At 65.0% G+C, this 17406-nt stretch overlaps 2 protein-coding genes across 5 annotated transcripts; both read left to right on the forward strand.

The window, feature by feature from the left end:
- The first annotated feature begins 41 nt into the window (after positions 1-41).
- On the forward strand, positions 42-6773 carry LOC131378469 (Krueppel-like factor 15). 3 transcript variants are annotated; one of them, XM_058423437.1, is made up of 3 exons: positions 3163-3184; positions 3612-3820; positions 5383-6773. In XM_058423437.1, the coding sequence occupies exon 3, from the start codon at positions 5457-5459 to the stop codon at positions 6330-6332; it is 876 nt and encodes a 291-aa protein (XP_058279420.1). In that variant the 5' UTR covers positions 3163-3184; positions 3612-3820; positions 5383-5456; the 3' UTR covers positions 6333-6773. The 3 variants fall into 3 exon arrangements, with proteins under 3 accessions (XP_058279419.1, XP_058279421.1, XP_058279420.1); XM_058423436.1 differs by lacking the exons at positions 3163-3184; positions 3612-3820 and adding an exon at positions 42-160; XM_058423438.1 differs by lacking the exon at positions 3612-3820 and having other exon boundaries at positions 3134-3184.
- Positions 6774-8469: 1696 nt separating this feature from the next.
- On the forward strand, positions 8470-13330 carry LOC120762712 (Krueppel-like factor 15). 2 transcript variants are annotated; one of them, XM_040085408.2, is made up of 3 exons: positions 8470-8520; positions 10716-11649; positions 12202-13330. In XM_040085408.2, the coding sequence occupies exons 2-3, from the start codon at positions 10790-10792 to the stop codon at positions 12377-12379; spliced, it is 1038 nt and encodes a 345-aa protein (XP_039941342.1). In that variant the 5' UTR covers positions 8470-8520; positions 10716-10789; the 3' UTR covers positions 12380-13330. The 2 variants fall into 2 exon arrangements, with proteins under 2 accessions (XP_039941342.1, XP_039941341.1); XM_040085407.2 differs by lacking the exon at positions 8470-8520 and adding an exon at positions 8733-9156.
- Positions 13331-17406: the final 4076 nt, after the last annotated feature.

A 17406-nucleotide genomic window follows, 5' to 3' on the forward strand; every position in this document is an offset into this window, starting at 1 on the left:
TGATAAAGGGTCAGAGAGCTGGGGCTTGTAACAGCAGATCAGGGCGAGCGAGCAGGAGGACGAGGAGATCTTCACAAAATTGGCTTTTTGGGGGGCTTCTTCTAAGAAAATTTCTGCGTCAGGACCACACATGAGAGCAGCAGTGGATGTTCTAGCCCGGGTAAGAGCGTCCCTCGCCTGCTGTTACCGATATTCCCGGTGTGAGCGCAGGATTTCTCTGGGATTCAGCCCCGCGTGGCCGCGGGTTTGGGGGCGAGCTCCTCAGAGCTGGTGAGCTGGAGCTTTTCCCTGCAGCCATGAGGGGAATGCCCTCCTCAGCGCTCAACCCCGCCTCGCCTGTCCTCTGTCGGGGTTGGGGCGCGGAGGAGGGAGAGCTCCAGGGTAAATTCGCTGTTGTGGACCCCCGGGAGCGGGAAGGACTGGGGGGATGGACGGATGGACGGATGGATGGATGGATGGACGGATGGACGGATGGATGCTGGTTTTCCTTTCTGAGGTCGCATCCTGCCCGCGGGACGTTCGCGTTTTATTTATTCGGTAGAGTGAATATTTTGGATACGGCGCGAGAGGAAGGCTTTTATTATAAAGTTTTTATGGAAAAAGGGGGAGAGGGGGGAGGGGAAAAAAAATAAAAGGTGTGGGAAAAAAAAAAAACAGGTAAAAATTCCTTAGCTGGCCGCGAGGGGGCGACACCACCTGGCGGGGAGGGGCGGTGGGCGTGGCCAGGGCCCCCGGTGGGCGTGGCCAGGGCCCCCGGTGGGCGTGGCCAGGGCCCCCGGTGGGCGTGGCCAGGGCCCCCGGTGGGCGTGGCCAGGGCCCCCCGGTGGGCGTGGCCAAGGGCCCCCCGGTGGGCGTGGCCAGGGCCCCCGGTGGGCGTGGCCAGGGCCCCCGGTGGGCGTGGCCAGGGCCCCCGGTGGGCGTGGCCAGGGCCCCCGGTGGGCGTGGCCAGGGCCCCCGGTGGGCGTGGCCAGGGCCCCCCGGTGGGCGTGGCCAGGGCCCCGGTGGGCGTGGCCAGGGCCCCCGGTGGGCGTGGCCAGGGCCCCCGGTGGGCGTGGCCAGGGCCCCCGGTGGGCGTGGCCAGGGCCCCCGGTGGGCGTGGCCAGGGCCCCCGGTGGGCGTGGCCAGGGCCCCCGGTGGGCGTGGCCAGGGCCCCCGGTGGGCGTGGCCAAGGCCCCCCGGTGGGCGTGGCCAAGGCCCCCCGGTGGGCGTGGCCAAGGCCCCCCGGTGGGCGTGGCCAAGGCCCCCGGTGGGCGTGGCCAAGGCCCCCCGGTGGGCGTGGCCAAGGCCCCCCGGTGGGCGTGGCCAAGGCCCCCCGGTGGGCGTGGCCAAGGCCCCCCCGGTGGGCGTGGCCAAGGCCCCCCCGGTGGGCGTGGCCAAGGCCCCCGGTGGGCGTGGCCAAGGCCCCCGGTGGGCGTGGCCAAGGCCCCCGGTGGGCGTGGCCAAGGCCCCCGGTGGGCGTGGCCAAGGCCCCCGGTGGGCGTGGCCAAGGCCCCCGGTGGCGTGGCCAAGGCCCCCGGTGGGCGTGGCCAAGGCCCCCGGTGGGCGTGGCCAAGGCCCCCGGTGGGCGTGGCCAAGGCCCCCGGTGGGCGTGGCCAAGGCCCCCGGTGGGCGTGGCCAAGGCCCCCGGTGGGCGTGGCCAAGGCCCCCGGTGGGCGTGGCCAAGGCCCCCGGTGGGCGTGGCCAAGGCCCCCGGTGGGCGTGGCCAAGGCCCCCGGTGGGCGTGGCCAAGGCCCCCGGTGGGCGTGGCCAAGGCCCCCGGTGGGCGTGGCCAAGGCCCCCGGTGGGCGTGGCCAAGGCCCCCGGTGGGCGTGGCCAAGGCCCCCGGTGGGCGTGGCCAAGGCCCCCGGTGGGCGTGGCCAAGGCCCCCGGTGGGCGTGGCCAAGGCCCCCGGTGGGCGTGGCCAAGGCCCCCGGTGGGCGTGGCCAAGGCCCCCGGTGGGCGTGGCCAAGGCCCCCGGTGGGCGTGGCCAAGGCCCCCGGTGGGCGTGGCCAAGGCCCCCGGTGGGCGTGGCCAAGGCCCCCGGTGGGCGTGGCCAAGGCCCCCGGTGGGCGTGGCCAAGGCCCCCGGTGGGCGTGGCCAAGGCCCCCGGTGGGCGTGGCCAAGGCCCCCGGTGGGCGTGGCCAAGGCCCCCGGTGGGCGTGGCCAAGGCCCCCGGTGGGCGTGGCCAAGGCCCCCGGTGGGCGTGGCCAAGGCCCCCGGTGGGCGTGGCCAAGGCCCCCGGTGGGCGTGGCCAAGGCCCCCGGTGGGCGTGGCCAAGGCCCCCGGTGGGCGTGGCCAAGGCCCCCGGTGGGCGTGGCCAAGGCCCCCGGTGGGCGCCGTTAATTCTTGAGGGTGTGGTTTGGGGTGTGGCCAGTGAATGAGGGATGTGGGTGGGGTGTGGTCAGGGAATGAGGGGCGGGGTGAGGGCGTGGTCGCGGCGGGGGGCGTGGCCTGGCTGCCGTTTTTGGGTCGGGAACGCGTTGCTCTCGGAGCAGAGGAACTCTGTGTGGTTCAGGGGGGCTCAGCCCCAAGGGACCCCAAAGCCGCGACAAGGACAGACCCTCACTCTTTGTCCCATCAGCAGCACCCGAACACTACGGCCCTGCCCCAAACCTCCCGCACATCTGGATCCACCCGGATTCAAAACCTCACACACATCTGGATCCACCCGGATTCAAAACCCTTGCACACACCTGGATTCAAAACCCTTACACACACCTGGATTCACCCGGATTCAAAACCTCCCACACATCTGGATCTGCCAAGATTCAAAACCCTCACACACCTGGATTCAAAACCCACACACACCTGGATCCAAAACCCTCACATACCTGTATCCAAAAGCCCCCGCACACCTGCATCCACCTGGATCCAAAAGTCCCTGCATCCACCTGGATCCAAAACCCCCACACACCTGTATCCAAAAGCCCCCCGCACACCTGCACCCACCCGGATTCCTGCGGGGCCTCGCCTCCCTTTCCCGAAGCGCTGGAGGGACCTGGAGCTCTTCCAGCGTGAACGCGCAGCGAGCGGAGCCGAGCGGCGGGGTCTCGGGCTCTCCTCCGGGACACGCCGGTGCCCCTCCCGGCTGGGCGCTCCGCTCCGGTGCCAATGGGAGCGGCGGCCGCGGCCGAGCCCTCGGCGGGCGGGGCGGGCCGGGAGCCGCCCCCGGCGGAGCCGCGGGACCCGCGGGCAGCGGAGCGGGGTAAGGGGCGCGGGGGGCTCGGGGGTGCCGCTGGCAGCGCTGCCCGGCGCACGGCAGCGGCGGGGAGCGGGGCAATCGTCACCGGCAGCTCCGGGCTCGGTGCGCCCGGCTCGGCCCCGCTGGGGCGGGGGGCTGCGCAGGAGCCGGAGCCGGAGCCTCGCTCGTCCTTGCGCTCCCGGGGATCGGCCGCGCGTGGCACCGGCCGGGATTTGTCCCCCGGGGCTCGGCGAGCTCCGGTTCCGCCCGGGCGCCGAGCGGTTCCCGGCTCTGCCGGGGTTACAGGTGTTTGTCGGCGTTGCTCGGTCACGGGAGCGGAGCCGTGACCCTCGGCTGCGTTCCCAGCTCCCGCCGCTCGCTGCCTGACCTTGGGCGGGGCTCGCTCTCGCTCTCCATGTGCTCGGGCTGCACGTGTGCCGCTCTCCCGCAGCAGCCCGGGGCTCCCGGCGCTTGGAAGAGCTGGAGGAACGGAAACGCAAAGTGAGGCTCGGGAAGGACGCTGCCCTTGCAGCGAGGAACAGAGCCAGGGCTCCGTTTCCTCGCGGTGGCTTTGAGGCGACGGCACCGGTGGCATTTCGCAAAAGCGCCTTGGGTTGGCAGGGCAGTGACACCTGTGACAGGACAGGAACGTGCCACCAGGTAACACCTTGCCCCACAGCTCTGCTCTGCCAGCTGGGGCAGAAATGGGACAGGAAACCGAGGGGCAGAGCGCTCCAAGAGCTCCCCGGGGCTGCCCTGCTCAGACCTCCTCGGACCTGAGCCAGCAGCTCAGCCCCTGCCCCTTCCTGCCCTCTGGTCTTGCTTTCATCCCTGCTGTCAGCCCAGCGGGAGTGTTGTGCTCCAAGAGGAGTTTAGGGTTTATTTCACTGTCCTGGGGACGTGCTGGAGGGATGGAGATCCCCGAGCTGGTTGGAAAAATCAGGTTTTAGGACACCCTGGGAGAGGTCAAGAGGAGCCTTTGGCAGCCAGAGGGGGGAGGCTTTCCCTGCAGAACGAGGAGATGGAGAAAAGCTCCTGGAGCTGGGGTGGAGGAAGGAGAGGAAGTGCCTGGAGGAGGTTGCTCAGAGCACAGGTTTGGGCTGTGATGGAAATTTGAAGCCTGGAGGCTGAGCTTGGCCTGAGCAGTGACAGTGACAGTCCCTGGGCGCAGAGCTGGTCACACCGGGCAGCACTGGGAGCGCCCCTGCCTTTTGTTCCTGGCAGGTTTGGAACGACGTGGGGGCTGTTTCCTAAGGAGAAGAGCGTTTATGTGGCACGCAGAGCGCTCAGAAACTCCCCCCCGCAGCTCTCAGGACCCTGGGGAGCGCTGAGAACAGGGACTGGCCGGGCTGGTTTGCAGCTCCACAGAAATCTCACAGAAAAGGTTCTTGAGGGGCTTTGGCAAAGGTTTCCTTTCCCCTGGAAACTCCGTTCCCGCGTTAAATACAAACGGATCCCTGCGTGGTTCGTGCTGCAGAGCAGGATTGGGACAGGGACAGGGACAGTGACAGCGTGTGGCCGCTCTGGGGCTCCTTGGGCCTCGCCCCCAGGGCCAGCGGGGTCTGTGACAGCGACACCAGTGACCTGAGCGCACCTGGCAGCGCCCTGCTCCGTTCTCAGCTGCTTTCAAAGGCTCTGTTTGTGCCCTCGGTGCCCTCGGAGCGGAGGCCGGGCGCGCTGAGCCGCTCTCCGAGGTGTGACCGAGGCCGGGCACAGCCGCAGCGTGTCCGGGCACCGCCGCGCCCCCGGCGCTGAACTCGGCAGCGCCCGGCCGCGGGCTGAGCGTCACCTGCGCGGGTGAGGAGCTTTAGCACAGGCCCTGGCTGTGTCAGGGCGTGCTCCTGCCCACCTTGGCAGCCTCTGCTGGATCGTAATTAACTCCTGGCTAATCAGGAGTCATCCCCTGCGCGGAGCTGCCCTCCGGCGTGGGTGGCACGGGCAGGGGTGAAGGGTTGGTTTCTTTGTGTGTTTTTACCTCAGAGCTCCCCAGAGGAGTTTGGTTCTTGGGGGGAATTTATCTCTTTGCTGGCAGCCAGGGGAGGAAAACGGTCAGGCCGTGTTTTTTCAACAGCAGACTCTTTAAAAAAAAAAAAAAAACAAAAAACAAAGGCCGCTGCCAGGTTCTGCTGTTTTCTTTTCTGTGCACGGCCCGGTTTTGTTGAAAGGCCAAGGTCTGCGCGTTTTTCTCGTTTGGAAATAACCTCGGTGCCGTTGCCTCGCAGATGAACGAAGAACTTCCGCGGCCGAGCTCTCCCGGCGGCTCCCGAGCCAAGAGCTGCGCGCGGGGAGGCACCAAATGGTCTCTGTGAGCTGCCAGGAGCCGCTGCCCGCCCTGAGCGGCCCTTCCCTGCCGGAGAGCTTGGCCAGTGCCCTGCGGTGCAGGATGCCACCGTCCCTGCCGCCGGGGCACGGCCACCCCGAGGGCTCCGGGCACGTCCTGGCGGGCGGCGGCGCCGAGGATGTCCCGCTCTCCAAGGCGGAGCCCCCCAAAGCCCGGCTCAGCGAGGCTCAGCTCAGGCTGCCCGAGTTCCGCCTCGCCCGGGACTTCGTCCCCACGCTGGAGGAGATCGAGGAGTTCCTCAGGGAGAAGGCAGAGCTCCCCAGGGACGAAGCGGGAGATCCTCACCCCGCGGGGTGGAAGGTGGAGAGCAAAGCCGAGCTCGGCTCCGGGGCACGGCTCATCCCCAGAGCGCCCCAAGGAGCAGGAGGACACGTCCCAAACAGCATCCCAAACAGCGTCCCAAACGCTGCTGGTGACCGGGCAGTGGCTGCCGGCGGCATTCCCGTTGTCCTGCAGCTCCAGCCTCTCCCGATGGACAGCGTCACCCCTCCGGCACAGCCTGGGGGTGTCAGGGTGGCCCAGCTGCTGCTCAGCCTGCAGGGTCCAAACCTGCCGCTCCTCCCTCAGCTCCAGAGCCCCGGCGCCGTCCCGGACCAAAAGTTTGTCAGAATTGCCCCGCTGCCGGTGGCCCCGGGCCCGGGGGACGCGCGGGAGGAGGGGGCAGTGCCCGGGTGCCAGCAGGGCTCCCCTCCCCTGCTCCGCACCCACCGCTGCTCCCACCCCGGCTGTGGGAAGGTTTATTCCAAGAGCTCCCACCTGAAGGCTCATTTCCGCCGGCACACCGGGGAGAAACCCTACACCTGTGCCTGGCCCAACTGCGGCTGGAGGTGAGTGGGGGGTCCCCCGGGGGTCCCCTCCAGGGTGGGGGGCTCAGAATTTGTAGGGAGAATCCGCAGCCCCCCGGGGAAAGCAAAAAGCTTCCCTGCCCAAGTGACGCTGCTCCGGGCTGGATGTGGAGTTCCAGGAAAGCTTTCCCACCCAGGCTCCTGGCCCGTGGCCTTTGCCCGCTGCCAGCCTGAGCTCTTTTCCCAAAAAAAAACCAAAAAACAAGCCCAATTCTTCTCCTCAGCGTCTGGGCCTCTCTGCTGCCGGAAGGTTCCAGCAAGGGAAAACAAACGGAGGAAGTAGGTGGACAGCGTCCTTTGAGGGCAAGGGAAAGCAAATCCAGACCTCAGTGGGCGAATTCTCCATTCCCAAACCCTTGGAGGGACCGACCTCGGGAGCAGGGGGTGCCTCTGCCTCCTCTGGAGGGTTTGGGGCAGCCCTGAGGCCGTGGGCGTGGCCAAGGGCGGCGGTGGGCGTGGCCAAGGGCGGCGGTGGGCGTGGCCAAGGGCGGCGGTGGGCGTGGCCAAGGCGCCCGGTGGGCGTGGCCAAGGCGCCCGGTGGGCGTGGCCAAGGCGCCCGGTGGGCGTGGCCAAGGCGCCCGGTGGGCGTGGCCAAGGCGCCCGGTGGGCGTGGCCAAGGCGCCCGGTGGGCGTGGCCAAGGCCCCCGGTGGGCGTGGCCAAGGCCCCCGGTGGGCGTGGCCAAGGCCCCCGGTGGGCGTGGCCAAGGCCCCCGGTGGGCGTGGCCAAGGCCCCCGGTGGGCGTGGCCAAGGCCCCCGGTGGGCGTGGCCAAGGCCCCCGGTGGGCGTGGCCAAGGCCCCCGGTGGGCGTGGCCAAGGCCCCCGGTGGGCGTGGCCAAGGCCCCCGGTGGGCGTGGCCAAGGCCCCCGGTGGGCGTGGCCAAGGCCCCCGGTGGGCGTGGCCAAGGCCCCCGGTGGGCGTGGCCAAGGCCCCCGGTGGGCGTGGCCAAGGCCCCCGGTGGGCGTGGCCAAGGCCCCCGGTGGGCGTGGCCAAGGCCCCCGGTGGGCGTGGCCAAGGCCCCCGGTGGGCGTGGCCAAGGCCCCCGGTGGGCGTGGCCAAGGCCCCCGGTGGGCGTGGCCAAGGCCCCCGGTGGGCGTGGCCAAGGCCCCCGGTGGGCGTGGCCAAGGCCCCCGGTGGGCGTGGCCAAGGCCCCCGGTGGGCGTGGCCAAGGCCCCCGGTGGGCGTGGCCAAGGCCCCCGGTGGGCGTGGCCAAGGCCCCCGGTGGGCGTGGCCAAGGCCCCCGGTGGGCGTGGCCAAGGCCCCCGGTGGGCGCCGTTAATTCTTGAGGGTGCGGTTTGGGGCGTGGCCAGTGAATGAGGGATGTGGGTGGGGTGTGGTCAGGGGATGAGTGGCGGGGTGAGGGCGTGGTCGCGGCGGGGGGCGTGGCCTGGCTGCCGTTTTTGGGTCGGGGACGCGTTGCTCTCGGAGCAGAGGAGCTCTGTGTGGTTCGGGGGGGCTCAGCCCCAAGGGCCCCCAAAGCCACGACAAGGACAGACCCTCACTCCTTGTCCCGTCAGCAGCACCCGAGCACTACGGCCCTGCCCCAAACCTCCCGCACATCTGGATCCACCCGGATTCAAAACCTCCCACACATCTGGATCCACCCGGATTCAAAACCCTTGCACACACCTGGATTCAAAACCCTTACACACACCTGGATTCGAAACCCTTACACACACCTGGATTCACCCGGATTCAAAACCTCCCACACATCTGGATCTGCCAAGATTCAAAACCCTCACACACCTGGATTCAAAACCTCCCACACACCTGGGTCTGCCTGGATTCAAAGCCCACACACACCTGGATCCAAAAGCCCCCGCACACCTGCATCCACCTGGATCCAAAAGTCCCTGCATCCACCTGGATCCAAACCCACACACACCTGTATCCAAAAGCCCCCCGCACACCTGCACCCACCCGGATTCCTGCGGGGCCTCGCCTCCCTTTCCCGAAGCGCTGGAGGGACCTGGAGCTCTTCCAGCGCGAACGCGCAGCGAGCGGAGCCGAGCGGCGGGGTCTCGGGCTCTCCTCCGGGACACGCCGGTGCCCCTCCCGGCTGGGCGCTCCGCTCCGGTGCCAATGGGAGCGGCGGCCGCGGCCGAGCCCTCGGCGGGCGGGGCGGGCCGGGAGCCGCCCCCGGCGGAGCCGCGGGACCCGCGGGCAGCGGAGCGGGGTAAGGGGCGCGGGGGGCTCGGGGGTGCCGCTGGCAGCGCTGCCCGGCGCACGGCAGCGGCGGGGAGCGGGGCAATCGTCACCGGCAGCTCCGGGCTCGGTGCGCCCGGCTCGGCCCCGCTGGGGCGGGGGGCTGCGCAGGAGCCGGAGCCGGAGCCTCGCTCGTCCTTGCGCTCCCGGGGATCGGCCGCGCGTGGCACCGGCCGGGATTTGTCCCCCGGGGCTCGGCGAGCTCCGGTTCCGCCCGGGCGCCGAGCGGTTCCCGGCTCTGCCGGGGTTACAGGTGTTTGTCGGCGTTGCTCGGTCACGGGAGCGGAGCCGTGACCCTCGGCTGCGTTCCCAGCTCCCGCCGCTCGCTGCCTGACCTTGGGCGGGGCTCGCTCTCGCTCTCCATGTGCTCGGGCTGCACGTGTGCCGCTCTCCCGCAGCAGCCCGGGGCTCCCGGCGCATGGAGGAGCTGGAGGAACGGAAACGCAAAGTGAGGCTCGGGAAGGACGCTGCCCTTGCAGCGAGGAACAGAGCCAGGGCTCCGTTTCCTCGCGGTGGCTTTGAGGCGACGGCACCGGCGGCATTTCGCAAAAGCGCCTTGGGTTGGCAGGGCAGTGACACCTGTGACAGGACAGGAACGTGCCACCAGGTAACACCTTGCCTCACAGCTCTGCTCTGCCAGCTGGGGCAGAAATGGGACAGGAAACCGAGGGGCAGAGCGCTCCAAGAGCTCCCCGGGGCTGCCCTGCTCAGACCTCCTCGGACCTGAGCCAGCAGCTCAGCCCCTGCCCCTTCCTGCCCTCTGGTCTTGCTTTCATCCCTGCTGTCAGCCCAGCGGGAGTGTTGTGCTCCAAGAGGAGTTTAGGGTTTATTTCACTGTCCTGGGGACGTGCTGAGGGATGGAGATCCCCGAGCTGGTTGGAAAAATCAGGTTTTAGGACACCCTGGGAGAGGTCAAGAGGAGCCTTTGGCAGCCAGAGGGGGGAGGCTTTCCCTGCAGAACGAGGAGATGGAGAAAAGCTCCTGAAGCTGGGGTGGAGGAAGGAGAGGAAGTGCCTGGAGGAGGTTCTCAGAGCACAGATTTGGGCTGTGATGGAAATTTGAAGCCTGGAGGCTGAGCTTGGCCTGAGCAGTGACAGTGACAGTCCCTGGGCGCAGAGCTGGTCACACCGGGCAGCACTGGGAGCGCCCCTTCCTTTTGTTCCTGGCAGGTTTGGAACGACGTGGGGGCTGTTTCCTAAGGAGAAGAGCGTTTATGTGGCACGCAGAGCGCTCAGAAACTCCCCCCCGCAGCTCTCAGGACCCTGGGGAGCGCTGAGAACAGGGACTGGCCGGGCTGGTTTGCAGCTCCACAGAAATCTCACAGAAAAGGTTCTTGAGGGGCTTTGACAAAGGTTTCCTTTCCCCTGGAAACTCCGTTCCCGCGTTAAATACAAACGGATCCCTGCGTGGTTTGTGCTGCAGAGCAGGATTGGGACAGGGACAGGGACAGTGACAGCGTGTGGCCGCTCTGGGGCTCCTTGGGCCTCGCCCCCAGGGCCAGCGGGGTCTGTGACAGCGACACCAGTGACCTGAGCGCACCTGGCAGCGCCCTGCTCCGTTCTCAGCTGCTTTTAAAGGCTCTGTTTGTGCCCTCGGTGCCCTCGCAGCGGAGGCCGGGCGCGCTGAGCCGCTCTCCGAGGTGTGACCGAGGCCGGGCACAGCCGCAGCGTGTCCGGGCACCGCCGCGCCCCCGGCGCTGAACTCGGCAGCGCCCGGCCGCGGGCTGAGCGTCACCTGCGCGGGTGAGGAGCTTTAGCACAGGCCCTGGCTGTGTCAGGGCGTGCTCCTGCCCACCTTGGCAGCCTCTGCTGGATCGTAATTAACTCCTGGCTAATCAGGAGTCATCCCCTGCGCGGAGCTGCCCTCCGGCGTGGGTGGCACGGGCAGGGGTGAAGGGTTGGTTTCTTTGTGTGTTTTTACCTCAGAGCTCCCCAGAGGGGTTTGGTTCTTGGGGGGAATTTATCTCTTTGCTGGCAGCCAGGGGAGGAAAACGGTCAGGCCGTGTTTTTTCAACAGCAGACTCTTTAAAAAAAAAAAAAACCGAAAAACAAAGGCCGCTGCCAGGTTCTGCTGTTTTCTTTTCTGTGCACGGCCCGGTTTTGTTGAAAGGCCGAGGTCTGTGCATTTTTCTCGTTTGGAAATAACCTCGGTGCCGTTGCCTCGCAGATGAACGAAGAACTTCCGCGGCCGAGCTCTCCCGGCGGCTCCCGAGCCAAGAGCTGCGCGCGGGGAGGCACCAAATGGTCTCTGTGAGCTGCCAGGACCCGCTGCCCGCCCTGAGCGGCCCTTCCCTGCCGGAGAGCTTGGCCAGTGCCCTGCGGTGCAGGATGCCACCGTCCCTGCCGCCGGGGCACGGCCACCCCGAGGGCTCCGGGCACGTCCTGGCGGGCGGCGGCGCCGAGGATGTCCCGCTCTCCAAGGCGGAGCCCCCCAAAGCCCAGCTCAGCAAGGCTCAGCTCAGGCTGCCCGAGTTCCGCCTCGCCCGGGACTTCGTCCCCACGCTGGAGGAGATCGAGGAGTTCCTCAGGGAGAAGGCAGAGCTCCCCAGGGATGAAGCGGGAGATCCTCACCCCGCGGGGTGGAAGGTGGAGAGCAAAGCCGAGCTCGGCTCCGGGGCACGGCTCATCCCCAGAGCGCCCCAAGGAGCAGGAGGACACGTCCCAAACAACATCCCAAACGCTGCTGGTGACCGGGCAGTGGCTGCCGGCGGCATTCCCGTTGTCCTGCAGCTCCAGCCTCTCCCGATGGACAGCGTCACCCCTCCGGCACAGCCTGGGGGTGTCAGGGTGGCCCAGCTGCTGCTCAGCCTGCAGGGTCCAAACCTGCCGCTCCTCCCTCAGCTCCAGAGCCCCGGCGCCGTCCCGGACCAAAAGTTTGTCAGAATTGCCCCGCTGCCGGTGGCCCCAGGCCCGGGGGACGCGCGGGAGGAGGGGGCAGTGCCCGGGTGCCAGCAGGGCTCCCCTCCCCTGCTCCGCACCCACCGCTGCTCCCACCCCGGCTGTGGGAAGGTTTATTCCAAGAGCTCCCACCTGAAGGCTCATTTCCGCCGGCACACCGGGGAGAAACCCTACACCTGTGCCTGGCCCAACTGCGGCTGGAGGTGAGTGGGGGGTCCCCCGGGGGTCCCCTCCAGGGTGGGGGGCTCAGAATTTGTAGGGAGAATCCGCAGCCCCCCGGGGAAAGCAAAAAGCTTCCCTGCCCAAGTGACGCTGCTCCGGGCTGGATGTGGAGTTCCAGGAAAGCTTTCCCACCCAGGCTCCTGGCCCGTGGCCTTTGGCCACTGCCAGCCTGAGCTCTTTTCCCAAAAAAAACCCAAAAAACAAGCCCAATTCTTCTCCTCAGCGTCTGGGCCTCTCTGCTGCCGGAAGGTTCCAGCAAGGGAAAACAAACGGAGGAAGTAGGTGGACAGCGTCCTTTGAGGGCAAGGGAAAGAAAATCCAGACCTCAGTGGGTGAATTCTCCATTCCCAAACCCTTGGAGGGACCGACCTCGGGAGCAGGGGGTGCCTCTGCCTCCTCTGGAGGGTTTGGGGCAGCCCTGAGGCCGTGGCAGGGACAGATCTCAGTGCCAGGGTCACCGTGCCCCGAGCGCTGCCCGGCAGCCGGGGTTCCCGGGGGATCCAGGGGTTCCGCATCCCTCCTTCCTCCCGCAGGTTCTCCCGCTCGGATGAGCTCTCCCGCCACAAGCGCTCCCACTCCGGCCTCAAGCCCTACCAGTGCCCGGCCTGTGAGAAGAGGTTTGCCCGCAGTGACCACTTGGCCAAGCACCTGAAGATCCACCGGGGCCAGCCCTGCAGCCCACGGACGCTTCCAGAGGGGAGCGGGAGTTAATTCCTGCCACCCATCCCTGCCAGGGAGGTGCCAGAGCCGGGGAAACGCTGCGGAAAGCGCTGCTGAGGAGGAGGGAACGACTCCTGAAGGAGCGACGGGAGACTCTGTCGTCCCTCTTTTCGAGGGTGGTGACGTTCCCCGGTTGTTTCTGCCCTTACTGTCCCTCTTTGAAATACACGTGGTGGAAATCAGCGTGGTTTTGGGGTGTGTGCGGGAAAGTTGGGGTCACGCTGTGAAACAGGGATCGGGCGTTTTAGAACCCCAGAATCCCAGATGGTTTGGGTTGGGAGGGACCTTAAACCTCATCCCACGGGCAGGGACACTTCCCACTACCCCAGGCTGCTCCATCCCGGCCCTGGACTCTTCCAGGGATCCAGGGGCAGCCACGGATTCTCTGGGAATTCCATCCCAGCCCCTCATCCTCCTGACAGGCAGGAATTCCTTCCCCAAATCCCACCCGTCCCTGCTCCCTGGAGCCATTCCCTGTGTCCCTGTGTCCATGGGGATGGATGGGGGTCTGCGCTGTGCAGCAGCTGCGGGGGCTGAAGCACAAATCGACGCTTTCCAGCGCGGCTGTTTTGTCCCTACATCTGCTTTATTATTATTTTTTCTTTCTTTCTTTTTTGTGCTGGTGGTTTCCCACCTGGCTGGCCCCGGACACTGCGGTGTCCTCTGGCCGCTTGACGGGCACAGGAGACGGATTTTGTGTGAGAGAGCAGCGCCAGCCGAGCCCTTCCCAGCACAGAGGACATTTCCAAGGGGACACACCGCTGACGTCCCGCTCCTGTTTGCCTTTTGGTTAATTAAAGGCCGGCTCCGAGCTTTTGCAAACATCTGGGAGGGAGCGAGGGGTTTGTACAAACACGGCATCGGCGTCAGGAGCTGCGGGAGGGCACGAGGCTGTGCCAGGCCGGCTTCTGGTGCCCGCGGGCTCCGAGCCGCGCTGGTGCCCCGCCGCTGATGCCCCGATGCCCTGGCAGGGCAGAGCTCCAGGCGCTGCCCTTGAGCCGCTCTGGGGAAGGAAGGGTCGAGTTGTACCCAAAATCAGGGCAGGGAAATGGGCTCGGCTCTCCTGGCTGCCCTCCCTCTCCACGCTCGTTGGGATGGCAGAGGTTGTGCCCTGCTCCCCTGCAGCTCTGAGGGAAGGAGGGAGCCGGAGCGGTGAAAGTGGGTTTTGGGGTCCTGCTGTGAGGGCTGAGAGGAGCACCTCTGGGTGAGACCCCAAACTCGGGGTGAGAAGCGCGAGGTTGGAGGTTGGGAAGGGCCCCGCCCCAGATGTCCGCCTGCAAAGAGCGGAAATCCCTCGGGAAGTGCGAATTCCTGGCGCACAGCGCTGGGCACAGATAGAGCTAAGGCTGGTGCAGGGTTTGGATCCCTCGGGAAGTGCGAATTCCCGGCGCACAGCGCTGGGCACGCGTGGAGCTGAGGCTGGTGCGGGGTTTGGATCCCTTGGAAGTGCCAATTCCCGGCGCAGAGCGCTGGGCACAGATAGAGCTGAGGCTGGTGCGGGGTTTGGATCCTTGGGAAGTGCCAATTCCTGGCGCACAGCGCTGGGCACAGATAGAGCTGAGGCTGGGGCAGGGTTTGGATCCCTCGGGAAGTGCGAATTCCCGGCACACAGCGCTGGGCACGCGTGGAGCTGAGGCTGGTGCGGGGTTTGGAGGAAGCGGCAGCTGAGGGACGGCTCGGAGCCACCGCGGGGCGAGTCCCAAATCCGCCCGCATGCCGGGGGCACGGGGCCCGGGAGGGGTGGGACGGAACCGCCGCGGTGTGCGGGTGTGTGCAGAGGTGTGCCCGGGTGTGTGCAGGTGTGCCCAGGTGTGTGTGCAGGTGTGCCAGGGTGTGCTGGAGTGTTTCCAGGTGTGTGTGGGTGTGCACAGAGGTGCACAGGTGTGCCCAGACATGTCCAGGCATGCAGGGGCATGCCCAGGCATGCCTGAGTGTGCCTGGGTGTGTCCAGGTGTGCAGGGGTGTGTCCAGGTGTGCCCAGGCGTGCCCCAGTGTGCTCAGGTGTGTCCAGGGGTGGGAATGGAATGGGAAGAGTGGGAATGAAGGCAGTGGGAATGGGAGGGAATGGAATGGAATGGAACGGAATGGAATGGCAGGAGTGGGAAGGGAAGGGAAGGAGGGGAAGAGAAGGAGGGGAAGGGCAGGGAAGGGCAGGAGGGGAAGGGCAGGGCAGGAGCCGGCGCTGCAGCCCGAGGCTGCCGGGTTGCTATGCAGAGCTTTTGAAGAACTGCACGCAGGCAGCCGGGAGCTGGAGCAGGGCAGGACGTGGGAGAGCGCAGAGAGAAGCTCGGGCGCTGTTGCTAAATTTGCAGCCGGGGCTGCGGGGAAAGCAGGAGCAGCGGAGGCGCCCCGGCAGCACGAGTGGCAGCGGTGACATCCCCGGGCTGCCCACGGGGAGCTCGTGCTGCTGGCTGCTCATCCCGCAGGATGAGCCAGGGGCCACGGCAAATCCTGCTCCAAAGCCCCCTTGGAAATACAAAGATGGATCACAGCCTTAAGGGGTTCATTCATTCTTTCTTTCTTTCTTTCTTTTTTTTTTCCCTTTCCTTTTTTTTTTTTTTCCCTAATAAAGTCACAACTGGATTTTTATTAGTGATTCTCCTTTCCAGGTTTCAGGTTTTTTGGGGGAAATCCAGCTCTTGGAGGAGTTTCTGCCACTCGCTCTGGTTCAGCAGCAGAATTTGTCTCGAGGCGGGGAAAAAATCAGAACCTGGGTTTTCCTGGAAGAGCAGGGAAGGGCCTTTGTGGGAACGGGATCTGAAAACGAGCGAGGGATAACTGCGAGCTCCTCCAGCCACCAGCAGGGCCAGCTCCTGGCCCCGAGGGACAAAAGGTGGGAGCTGGTGATGGGAAACACCTGGAGAAGCTTCGCAGCCCCATGGGCAGGGTGACAACCCCGGGTGTCCCCAGAGCCCTTGGTGTGCCTGGAACGGGGAGGTTTGGATAAGTTTTGGAATTCCCTGTGATACCCAGGCACAGCCCTGCACAGAGGGTTTGGATAAGTTTTGGAATTCCCTGTGATGGCCAGGCACAGCCCTGCACAGAGGGTTTGGATAAGTTTTGGAATTCCCTGTGATACCCAGGCCCAGCCCTGCACAGAGGGTTTGGATAAGTTTTGGAATTCCCTGTGATGGCCAGGCAGAGCCCTGCACAGAGGGTTTGGATAAGTTTTGGAATTCCCTGTGATACCCAGGCACAGCCCTGCAGGGAGGGTTTGGATAAGTTTTGGAATTCCCTGTGATACCCAGGCCAGAGCCCTGCATAGAGGGTCTGGATAAGTTTTGGAATTCCCTGTGATACCCAGGCCCAGCCCTGCACAGAGGGTCTGGATAAGTTTTGGAATTCCCTGTGATACCCAGGCCAGAGCCCTGCATAGAGGGTCTGGATAAGTTTTGGAATTCCCTGTGATACCTAGGCAGAGCCCTGCACAGAGGGTTTGGATAAGTTTTGGAATTCCCTGTGATGGCCAGGCAGAGCCCTGCACAGAGGGTCTGGATAAGTTTTGGAATTCCCTGTGATACCCAGGCACAGCCCTGCACAGAGGGTCTGGATAAGTTTTGGAATTCCCTGTGATGGCCAGGCAGAGCCCTGCACAGAGGGTCTGGATAAGTTTTGGAATTCCCTGTGATACCCAGGCACAGCCCTGCACAGAGGGTCTGGATAAGTTTTGGAATTCCCTGTGATACCCAGGCACAGCCCTGCAGGGAGGGTTTGGATAAGTTTTGGAATTCCCTGTGATACCCAGGCAGAGCCCTGCACAGAGGGTCTGGATAAGTTTTGGAATTCCCTGCACTCCCCTATCCCATGTTTTCCTAGAACTGGGATCTCTGTGTCCCTTCATGGCTCCGTCCTTGCCTCAGAAAAATCCCCAATTAAACACGTTTATTTTCCCTTTTCTGCTGCCTCTTCCCTGTTGAAATGGGAGGTAAAATCTCTTTGCACGTGAGCTTTTTTGCTTTTTTGCTTTTTTTTTTTTTTTTCCCTCCCAAACCCTGCCTCGTTCCCTGCTTGATTTTTATTCCATCCCTTTGTCTGTCCCATATTTTTTTTTTCCCCCTGGCTGATGCTAAGATAGGAACAAGCCCACGTTGAATTGCAAACACCCGGCAGTGGGAGCAGAACAAAATGGGAGTTGCACGAAGTAGGAGATTTCTTATCCCCCTAAAATAACACAAGGTTGATTGTCACTGGAGCCACCCCCATGAGCTTTAGGAGCCTGGCGTTGATTTTTGGGTGCTGCCCCTCTCTGTGCTGATTTTTTTGGGGGGTTCAGCCCCTGCATTTTTTTTCCCTGAGTGCCAAAATTTTTTGAGGGGTGCCAGTGGGGAGCGGAGACAAAGCCAGGGGAGGGTGAGGAGTGGCAGAGCTCCCTTTGCATTCCCGAAGGAGATTTCTCCATCCCCACCGGGGCTCCTGGAGGAACCAGCTGGATTTGGGAGCGAGTGCTCCAGCCAGGTGCTGGAGCTGTCCCAAAACATGGGATTGAGCTGCTGGCAAAGCTCCCACCTGTGACTCGACAGGAAGAGCCTGCGAGGGCTCTGCTCCATTTCCCTCTTTGTCCTGGCGTTTGGGGAGGGGGAAAGGGACTCGGGGTTAACGGGGCGAGGAGGGCACGGGGTTTTGTCCGCAGGGGAAGGGCAGGGGAGCAGGAGCCCCCCGAGCTCCAGATGTTCCTGGCTCGGGCATTCCCCAGGGAAAAGCGATCTGACAATGTGGAAATACTGCCTGATGCTTTCCACAGGAGAAGGGAAAACGTCCACGCTTTCACTTCCGAGGGGTTTAATTCTTTTGAGAGCTGAGGAAACTGATTCTGGAGGAATTTCTGTTCCGTTTCCTCCTGTCCTTCTCCTGCCTGCCTGGTCACTTTCAGTGTTTTTGTTTTGGTTTTTATTTCAAAGTGGAGCTGGGAAAAACACACACACACACACACACACACACACACAAAAAAACCCCTTAACTGCTGCATTTTCGAAGGAAATGAACTTCTGTAAATGAACAAGTAATGGTCAGCCTGGCTG

Source organism: Hirundo rustica, chromosome 24, assembly GCF_015227805.2.
Source record: "Hirundo rustica isolate bHirRus1 chromosome 24, bHirRus1.pri.v3, whole genome shotgun sequence".
Taxonomy (NCBI): Eukaryota; Metazoa; Chordata; class Aves; order Passeriformes; family Hirundinidae; genus Hirundo; species Hirundo rustica.

Excerpts from the sequence above, each read along its gene's own strand:
- LOC131378469 (XM_058423436.1), top strand. The coding sequence starts at position 5,457 with ATGGTCTCTGTGAGCTGCCAGGAGCCGCTGCCCGCCCTGAGCGGCCCT.
- LOC120762712 (XM_040085408.2), top strand. The coding sequence starts at position 10,790 with ATGGTCTCTGTGAGCTGCCAGGACCCGCTGCCCGCCCTGAGCGGCCCT. Across the intron at positions 11,650-12,201 it reads TGGCCCAACTGCGGCTGGAG|GTTCTCCCGCTCGGATGAGC; the intron begins GTGAGTGGGGGG and ends TTCCTCCCGCAG.